At 44.7% G+C, this 10,580-nt stretch overlaps 1 protein-coding gene across 1 annotated transcript; it reads right to left on the bottom strand.

Annotated features, from left to right (window-relative positions):
- Nucleotides 1-1,405: 1,405 nt before the first annotated feature.
- Nucleotides 1,406-3,706, bottom strand: LOC123722206 (microtubule-associated protein 4-like). Its single transcript, XM_045683306.1, has one exon. The coding sequence runs from the start codon at nucleotides 3,704-3,706 to the stop codon at nucleotides 1,406-1,408; it is 2,301 nt and encodes a 766-aa protein (XP_045539262.1).
- Between the last annotated feature and the right edge of the window lie 6,874 nt (nucleotides 3,707-10,580).

Raw genomic sequence — 10,580 nt, 5'->3', positions numbered from 1 at the left:
CAGCGGAGGCGGTCCCCGAGGTGCTTTAACGCGATGGGGAGAACCTTCCCCGGAACCCCATCCGGTCCCGGGGCCTTCCGCGGGCCTTGGAGCCGGCGGGCCGCCCCTAGCATTTCGTCCTCTGTTATCAGAGGAGGATTAGGGGCGGCGTCGTCCTCGTCGTTGGCCCTCTGCTGCGTCATGCGCGGTGGCTCAAATGGGGGGCTGTCTGGGAATAGCCCCTCTACCACCGCGCTGAGGACGGCCGGCTCCATGGTCTCCGTGGGGGGCGCCGTTTTGAATTTGGCCCGTACCATTCGGTACGGGCGCCCCCACGGGTCCGCGTCCAGGGCCGCCAAGAACTCCGAGTATGCAGCGTCCTTGGCGGCCCCTATGGCGGCTTGGAGCGCCTTCTTGGCCGAACGCATTTCGGCCTGGAGGCGCTCCAGCTCGCCCGGCTCCCGGTGCCGACGTCTTCGGCACCGGGATAGAGCACGGCGAGCGGCGTTGCTGGTGGCACGCAGGGCCGCGAGGTCCCGCGACCACCAGTATACCCCCTCTCGGGGCACGAGGCGTCGAGCCCTAGGCATTGCTGCGTCGCAAATAGTCGTCAAGTCCCGACGGAACCTGGCAGCCCTTTCTCCGACCCCCAAGGATTGAGGGGGGTCGGAGGCCCACGCGGATACGATTGCAGCCTCCTCTGCCAGGTCTCCGTCGAGACGTGACAGCTGCCACCTAGGGAAGACGCCTCTGCCGCCCGCCGTGCGAGTTTGACGCCCAGGGGGCGCTGTGGAGACCCTAAACCTGATGTACAAGTGATCTGACAGGGTCTCCACATCCTCCAGGACGCGCCAACACGAGATGTGCGCGCCGATATTGGGGGTGGCGAACGTCACGTCAACGACCGAGCCACCCCGCGCGCGCACGCATGTGAAGGCGCTGCCCCGGTTCTCCGGGACCAGGCCGATAGTAAGAGCCCAATCCCGAAGATGCGCCCCCTTGACGTCGGTGATGGGGGATCCCCAAGCCGCGCACTTAGCATTGAGGTCCCCCATCACAAGGACCTGGGCTGGCAATGCCCTCCGCACAACCAGCTCCAGGCCATCCAGGAACCTCTCGAACTGTGAGTGGCTCCTGTTCGGGGAGAAGTAGACTCCGATGAGCACTACTTCTCCCCAGTTTGCCGCTACGTAACCCGCGCCCCTCTCCCTGAGAGAGAGGTGTTGCAGGCCCGTTGGCGGCACCACCATTCCGACCGAGCCCTCCGTGTCCCCGACCCAGTGTGGTTGGGAGGGGATGTGGTAGGGCTCGGCCACGACAGCAACGGCAATTCTCCACTCCGCCAGGGCCTGCATGAGCAGGTCCTGTGCGCGGGCGGAGTGGTTGGCGTTCGTCTGTAGGAACTCTGCATGCAGGTGTCTGGGCATTATGACACCTGCATGCGTTCCTCTTCAGGCTGCGGCTGCAGCCTGGGCGACGATTGCGCTTGTGGCGCAGGGGGAGGGCCGATGATGCGGGCCTTCCCCCTCACAGTGGGGGGGGTGCATTTTGCTCCCCCCATTATATGTGCGTGCGGGCAGCCTGTCCTATTGCACACGGCGCAGTTGACAGGCGCCTCGCACGCAGCCCTCTTATGGCCCTCCTGGCCGCATCGGAAGCAGAGGCGACCATCCTCTGCCTCCGATGGGCATAGGGCCCGGGTGTGGCCCAGCTGCATACATTTGAAGCAGCGTAGCGGCCGGGCCCTCACCGCGGTGACGGTGGCCATGCACCATCCAATGGCCACCTTCCCTATCTGTGCGAGGGCCTTCGCCGCCGCTGCCGGACACCGCACCAGAGTGGAACCCCCACCCCAGAAGCTGGGCCTGATTAGGCCCACTTTGACCATATCGGGGTGGCAGCCGCCGGTTGACGCCAGTTTGGCTGCCACCTCTTCGCGCGTCGTCGTCTCGTCCAAACCGGAGACCCGGAGGTCTGCGAGTTTGGACGGACGCGCGATGTCCGCCCAGCCGCCGATGACTTTGACCAATTCGGCAGCCAGGCGGTCGGCCGTCTCTTCTGGGGTGGTCCCCCCTACCTCCATTAGCTTGGAGCCGGTCATACTAGTTCTGACTTTCACCGTCTCCAAGCCTAGGTCTCTGAGGCAGATCGCTGCCTTGGCCTTGGCCAAGACGTCGACGTATTTGGCCTCAGAGACCTGTCCTACTTCGTTTGTGATCGTGGCCCCCGGTTTGAGAGTGACGGTTATGGCCGCCGTTTTGGGGGCCACGATCTTTACAGTCTTGGGAGGGGGGGGAACCCGCTGCACTCTACCAGGGTGAACTGGTGCAGCGGGTGGGGTCCCGGCCGGAGCCTTCTTCTTCTTTTTCCGGGCCTTCCGGCCGACCACTTGGGACCACGGTGTCTCATCGCCCCCGGGTGTTTGAGGGGCGGGATTGGCGGTTCCGGCTTTGGCCTTTGCAGCCTTCCCTGCGCTCCCCTCTCCGCCAGCAGGTGGAGGGGGGGGAGGGGCGGCCGGTCTGGCTTTAGAGGCGATCTTCTTCTTGGGGACCGGTCTGGCTTTGGCCGCAGGGGCCTGGGCCGGTCGTGTCTCCACAATTTTTGAGGCACTGGTCGCCAGGTTGGGCCTGGTTACAGGGCGCGGCGGCGGCGGATGATGATTGTCCGCTTGGAGCGGTGGTCTGACCACCGGCTCAGGGGGGAGGCGCGTCTCCAAGTCTTGCAGGCGGGCGTTCACCATCCCGCCTACTGACTCTAAGAGTTCGCGCCTCATCTCTTCGAGAGCGCCCCTGAGAATTGTCTCCACCCCCTCCTGGGCTTGAGGAGCCTCCCTCGGAGTCGCTTCTGACCGCTTTTGCGACTCCGCGTATGCTTCTTTGAAAGCACGCAGCTCCGCGCGGATCAGCTCCAGCTCTCTAGCTAGTCTGGCATTCTCCGCGCGGAGCCGGCGTTGCTCCTCCTCGGGGGTGATCGCTCGCAACTCCTCCACCGCTTCAATCACCTGTTGGGTGGCCCTGTTAATCTGGCCTCGCACTGTTCCCTTTATGTTTCCGCTCTTCTTAACCTCCCCCTGAATTGCGGAAACATTCAGGAGGGCTTTCGCAGCCAGTGCCTCTATGGTGGCAGCCTCCGGTTGCGCAGCCCTGGGCTCCGACAAGTCCCTGGGCAGGCATGGAGGCCGGTAGGGGGGGTCCGAGTCAACTGCTCCACTCTCCTCCCCCTCCGCTAAATAGGCTTTCGCCTCTTGCAGAAAACTGCTTTGGGCCCCCGGTCGTCTGGTACGGCCTCTTGTCGCTGTCGACACTTTTATGACCGGGCCCGCTACTTCCGCTTCTTTTAGCGCCCTCTTCTTCCCCTTGCTCTCTGTCCCAATTGGGGACTTGAGAGCAATTTTAGGGGCCGCGGAACTGCTGTTTTTCTTCCGCGCCGTGCTCGTGCTCGCCTTCCTTCCGTCAGGGAAGCCCTCCAGTGTGCTGTCCGAGTCAGAGGTTTCCGACATTGAGACTAGCTCCAAGTCGCTCTCCCTGTCATCCCCTACTCTTCCAGCCGTCGAATCCATATCACTTGCATCATTGTCCATTGTTAGCGCCGAGGTCATTGGTTGGCAGTCTTTGGCCCCCCCAGAATACGAGGGCCGGCCAGAGGTCAGAGTGACCTCTGGGAGGGATTCTCCGCTGGTGTAACCAGCGGTACCCTCCTGGGGTAATATCTTTTTAGAGCTTGCCATTGTCCATTGTGACCGGTGTTGTCGGACACCGGAAACCGCCTTTGTAATGCAATGTGGAAGTTTTTTTATCTAAGTACTTTACCTATAGAGAGTTCAATTTTTGGTAAAGGCATGACCACTCTATTCTGTCTTATATGTGGGTGTCACCAACTATTGCCACCGCACTTCGTTGCTTTAATTCACTGACTTCCTTCAGCTCTAATTGCAATTCATCTTAAAGACTTTCATTGAAGTCATCTGATGCTTTAAGGTCTTTTGACGGTCTTTACTAGAATTATAAAACTGAAGAATTAATTAATACTTCGTATGCTTACAAAATATTTCTCTGATAAGGCAGACTATCTTTACCTTGCCTTTCTAATCAAAATTTAAGTTTTCATAAGCTTTTATTTAGTTTCATCTGGCCCGTTGTTTGTCATCGGTTCCAGTAACCGGATTTACAAATATATGCTAAATTTTAGCTCAATCAATATTGAGCAGAAATTTTGCATACATGTATATAAATTGCATGACAATGCAATTATATGATGACATGGTGATTGTCTGATGATGGATCTGGAAGATGGTCATAGGAACTTCGCAATGAAATGACACAACCACATCAAGTTTGAACTTGTGAACAAGAACATACTTAAATCTTTTCCAGTGGTAGATCCCGCAACAACAATATTTGTTGGGTGCACGAATGTGCTGGCTCGTCCGGTGTAATACCACGACCACACAGAAGACAGGCGTGAAATGGAAGCAATTCCGCGTTTCGTCTGATGAGTGAAGGGATATATCCAATTCTGTGCATCCTCTTCTCCGTTGCAGATGTGCGGCGTTCCTATGGGCGGCAGTCGCTCGCTTTTTTGACAAATTCAGACGACCACTTGCTCGTTTACCACTTTTTAATGATATAAAAAAGCAAGTTTTTATTTATTTATTATTATTATGTACATTCATGTTTATGTCAAATCTGTAAGTACCTTTTTTACCTTTTATCCTGTTCACACCTGTACAATTTTACGTAATACTACTCAAACCGCATCTTTGATGAAATCAAGTAAAGTTCGGTGGCTGTATGAACGCACCTCCCACTGATCTTTTGATTGAAATCAATCTGGAAGCATCGATATTGTGTCCATTGTTAGCGATATCATTTCACTACGAACCTGCTCGAGTAAACTCGAAATTAGATTATAAATCAAGCTGTTTTAGTCCTTAGTGCTAATGAAATAAGCATTATATTTACGTCTATTCACACGTGGATGTAACAAGTTTTTATTTACGGTCGAATCTTTCATTTATCTACCTTATGCAGCAGATCATAAGAGTTAAATTTCAATGAAGGTTTGTTTATTGAATGTATAATTAATTTTGTCAATGCATAGACAATTTTCTTATTAAATATCGTGTACAAAAAGCTCGATGAATCGTAGATTTGCGTTCGGTTCCCATCGATGTTGCCTCAGTGAGCGATGTCTCCTCGTGGGATGGATTAACTTTTTGTCGGTCGCAATGGATTTGTAGAAAGCCAAATGAGTTCAAGTAACGAATAGAAAATATAGAAAAAAAGATTTAATTGTATTGGATTGTTATTTTTTTATTCCTTGCTATCTGGCAACAAAATCGTTAATGCGTCTAAAGAATCATAACTTGAATAACATGACCTTTCTCTTTAAAGTTCCTCTAACAAACAAAGAGTAAACTTTGTAAGAAAGGTATTCCAGAAGCTATAACCGATCGCGTGCTTTTCTACTATAATTATAAATGCCTTAAACTCAATAACTATTCCATCCACTTATCGTATAATTAAACGCCTAGTTAAACTGAAGTATTGAACAAAAACACATCAACACTCGGTTCTCTGGACCGTTTTATATTTCATTAGAGGTACCGAATGACAAAAAAGTATTGGAAATATTTCTTCGCATTCTGTTCATTTCGCGAACCGAATTAAACTTTATTTCATTTTTTATTTTAAACTTTAATTTCCTTAAATGACTTCGATCGAACGATTTTTTTTTTGTATTTTGTCTTTATAAAATTAAACACTCTCGTTCGTAATATAAAGGTGAAGGAATAAAGGGTTTCCATTTTTTACTTCATTATTACCCGACTGACAAAGAGTATAATATGTTCCATTAACGTGATCTTTAGTTACATGTAACTTTAATATTGTTTGTTCTTTACCAGTAACAATCTTGTAGACATGACAATCATGGGTTTCTGAGGCCACACTTCCCCGTTTAAAAGATATTGTTATCTCTGTTTTGTCAAAGATAACGAGAGGGATGGCGATATGTTTCTTATACAGTTTTTGGTCTCAGAAACCAATGGTAAATTAGCCTTCTTTAATTTATGCTTTCTAGACGACATAACTATCGAAACAAGCTTCAGAACTTTGGCTTTTAAATATGTAATACTTATCTTTTATTGCTTTGTATATATCTTGTATTGGAACTTTGATACTATATTTGTAATGGTAACAACTCTAACTTCTGTGTCACTGTCGTCCTGGCGAGCGCCGTCAATGACAAAGTAAGCGAATTCCTCCACGCCTCAGCTCTCGCTACATAAAAAGGTTTTACAGGGAAACTTTTAATCAGGGACCATCTGGATTACTATTTTAACTCGACTCGAAGTCACTTTCAAAACACAATGATTTTTTATGTAGTATTAAGATGTAAGAAACAGCCATCACGTTACTAATCTTTCAATATGAACATAAACTAAGATAACAGTACGAGCGAAATTAAAAAAAAAATAATAGGCCATGTGTTTTCTTCAGACTGTGTTCTACATCTATGCCCAATTTCAGCGAGATATGTACCCAGTAACAAACATCCATCTACGCAAATATTCGTATTAAAAATATTAGTAAGAAGTAAGATAAGAAACAAGTCGAAGTTTTTTATTAAATACTTCAAACATCGTAAACAAAAATGCCGAATATATAAGCTGTTATTGGTGGGTGAGTGTTAAGTGAGAATTGAGCTGTTAGTAGGGGTTCAGCTCTCGAGGACATCGGGCTTAAAAATGAAAGCATAAATCTCGATCTTCGGCCCTAATTAATTCCTCCAGGCTTCGTTACGTAGCGAGGGTTGAATTATATCAAAAAAACTTTTCACATTTCCCTACTCCTTTTTATCTATTCACCTGTTACAGATTAAAGTATATTGCATTTCCTCACAGTTTCATTTGTAATTATTTTTTGAGTATAATTGAAAATTATAAGTGTATTTAAAGTGATCATTTTTTTTGCAAGCTTCAACATTATAAGAGAAATAGCTTTCGACCGCGACTCCGTCCGCGCGGTATAAAAAAAAAACTTAATGAGTAGCCTATATCGACGCTGGAAAGCATAAACGCTGTAACCCTTACAGCAACCCTTACAGGGTTACAGCGTTTATGCTTTCCAGCGTCGATATGTTCTTCCAGACTATGTTCTACAACTGTATCAAATTTCATAAAGATCCGTGGAGCCGTTCCGGAGATACCTTCAAACGATTCGAACACAGTTGAAGGATATTACGAGTACTTTTGTCTTGATATGTTATAAAATTATATGTTCTCTATACATTGTTTTCATTTCTTGTATATTTAATATAAAACCGTCTGATAATTAACAAGTTAAAATGTGAACGGTATTTAAATATTTCTGTTCATAACAAACATATGTTTAACATTAGATGTTTTTGTTGGCATTACTATCATCACATACGCTTATTTGCAAGGCTATAAACTCGACGTGGCGAATGAGGCGGCTTCGAGTCCACAAAGAGCTTTTTTACAATCTTCCATCCTTCATCCTTTCGGAATAAAAGAAGGAGACGCACGACACTTCAAGTAGCCCTTTTGATGTCGCCGCCGCGGTCAATGCATCGCATAACTTATTCGTCATTCTTTTAGATGCTTTTTTTCTTATCGGAAACTAAAATGAAAAAGTCTGAAATGATTGTATTTGGTTGCTTCGCTTCGGTAGTCATTTCGCGTAATCCGAAAATTTTTCCTTGACTGTATACCTTAAGATTACAAATTACAAAGTTATTATTATCTCTAAAAATATACTTACTAGCCTCAAAATATATGGCAGTAAGGTTTATTTTTGCGTGTTGTGGTGTTACCAATCGTGTACATTTTAACCGCATTTGTCATTACAAGCAGTTAATTGATTTTGGCAGGCGAACGTCGATCGAAACGACCTCAAATTGCCTCCCATGATTTCACCACTCTGTTTATTTATTTTTGATGAGACGTTTTGCTCGACGCTTCGTTTTAATGTTGCAAAATAATCAACACACGGACAATCTGTATTACTCACTATTTAATACTTTTTTTTATCAATTTCCTCAGGAACATCTATTAATTTTACTCAAAGTGACAGCAACTTGAGCAAAATCGTAGTCAGTTATTTCAAGGCCTGCCCATTTCGGTTTAAAAGTGAACAATTTTCTCATAATAGCCTACTTTTAAAGTTCTAAATTCTGTTAAATATCATCGTTTTATCTATCGATGTTGTTTAATTATAATATCTGAGAAGAAATTCAAAGATATGTGTGAAGTCAACCCGCACTTGACCAGCATTGACTATAGCCTAGTCACAGCTAACTAATGGTAAGCTAGGCCCCCTCAGTGGGCAGTATTGTGAGCTGATGATGTAAAGAACATCTCAGAGGTCTAAATCAGTCAATTTGTTTAGACTACATACGCTCACAATGTAGAGCTTGATAACTTTTCTTATGTAAAAACACGAGACTGGTGAACACGCAGCAGAGAACTAAAGTATAATTTAATTCAAGATTTTGTTAGAAAAGGTGAAGACAGACTTAATAATAATAGTGTATCTGGAAGAGTAAACAATCGTTGGGTACTCGGAGTGTCGCGACGTCAGAGGGTCACTGAGGACCGAGGACCCTCCAGTCGGCAAAGGGTTGTTACACTCGAACTCGAAAATTTTACAACAGTTGATTTGTAGAATTTTCCAATTGCCACTCCAGCCATCGCTGTTACGTGTACTGATAGAGATTCCTTAATGGCAATAGGAATGTGTTACTCGAGAAATCATATTGCTAATGTTCCGTAATTTTTAATGAATACATTTTGGGTATTTCTTTACGCTAAATTACTGTTATTTACATTAATAACAGTAAGAAGAGTTTCTTTCAAAGTTTAAATAAATAAAAAAGTATTTGAATAACAATATTTTACACGAAATATAAGATTGTAACCAATAGTCTTGTCACTTTGTTTGTCAGTTGTAATTTTCCGTCAGATTGCCGGAGGGCACTCGACAGGGATCGATCCTCGACTCTTCTTTCACTCCATACACTCGATAAATCTCCACTTTCTAATTAATTTCGCATCTGACAGATGTCAAATATGAAATTGAACGTCTTATTGATTCGTTGCTTACCTTTGAAGCTTCGCATCAAAATAGGTTTTTGAATGAATTTTCATTTATAAGATAAGTAGCAAAAACGTCAGGAGTAAACAAATGGCATATTGGTACCTAATGTATATGGCCGTTAATTATAAATCTTACTAACATTATAAATGCGAATGTTTGGATAAATGGATGGATGTTTGTTTGAATGTATCTCCAGATCGGCTCATCGTATCTTGATGACATTTGGCACAGATATAGATCATAGTCTGGAAGAACACATAGGCTACTTATTAAGTTTTTTTCTTTTAATTCCGCGCTGACAGAGCTGCGGGTGATAGCTATTAATAGATAATTTTATATTTAGGCTAGGGTATTGGCGAAACAACATTTATTTTACCAAATTTTATTCACCATCAGCTCACATTTGTCTAGGGTGACTAGGCCATATTTAACAACGCTGGCTCAATGCAGGTTGATTGACTTCATACATATCTTTGAATTTCGTAGATATGTGTAGGTATTCAGATGTTTTCTTCATCTTAAGAACGTCTATATGAAATTCGAAAATCAAGTATACAGCGGGGATAAAACCTGGACATATAGAATTCAGTCCAGTCCTTCTTCTTCTTCGTATACTTCATTACTGAAGGTCGTGCTCGTCTTGATATGCCTTTACAGATGCGTCGACCAGCTGCCTCCACGCCGTTCTGTCTTCGGCTTGTCTCAAGGCAGTCGTGATATTCAGTCCCAATATATCTTGAACTTGATCGGACCATCGGGTAGGTGATCGACCCCGTGACCTTTTACCATCAATCTTTCCAACCACGACCAATTTGTCCAGGTTATCGGGGTTTCTCCGGGCAATATGTCCAAAGTATCCAAGAAGTCCAGTCCAGTCAAGTCTAAAGCTCATAAAATTTTATTATAATTACGTAAATCTTCATAATTTCATCCTTAGTTATTTTACCACATAGGAATCTATCCAATGCTTACTTCTGAAATCGACCTTAATTACCTAATAATAGTAATTAAGCGTCTAATACCTGTCATATATTCTAAAGTCCTTTTAAGAAATACCAACGACGAAGTTTTTGTTTTTTTTTTTTTATTTTAATAACGTCGTAACAAAGATGTCAGCCAAAGGCTTATTGTAAATTCCTCATCTAAAAATGATTTCTCTTTGAATCGTCACAAAAAACAATGTAATCTTAATGGAGTACTCGTTCTTATACTAATTACTTGATATAAATGTACAATCTCTATTGGCTTTGATTGCGGTAGCGTCAGCAAAAAATATCAATTTAACGAAAAACTTTTATTTTAGCGAAACAGCAAAAAAAAATCGTATAATTTTGGAATTATTTAAAAATTTCTCAACGAAATCAATAATTTAACAGTTAGTGATTTTTTTTAATAAGTAAACTAAACACATTCGGATATTTAGCGCGATTTTTTTTTTGCTGACGGATTTCTTTTTTCTATTTTATTATAATCTTGGACATG

Source organism: Papilio machaon, chromosome 21 (assembly GCF_912999745.1).
Source record: "Papilio machaon chromosome 21, ilPapMach1.1, whole genome shotgun sequence".
Lineage (NCBI taxonomy): Eukaryota > Metazoa > Arthropoda > Insecta > Lepidoptera > Papilionidae > Papilio > Papilio machaon.
Note: the sequence above shows the minus strand (reverse complement) of the source record. Positions and strands in the feature narration are given on the sequence as shown.

Bases quoted from the DNA above. Each gene is read 5' to 3' on its own strand.
- LOC123722206 (XM_045683306.1), bottom strand. From the start codon at position 3,706: ATGGCAAGCTCTAAAAAGATATTACCCCAGGAGGGTACCGCTGGTTAC.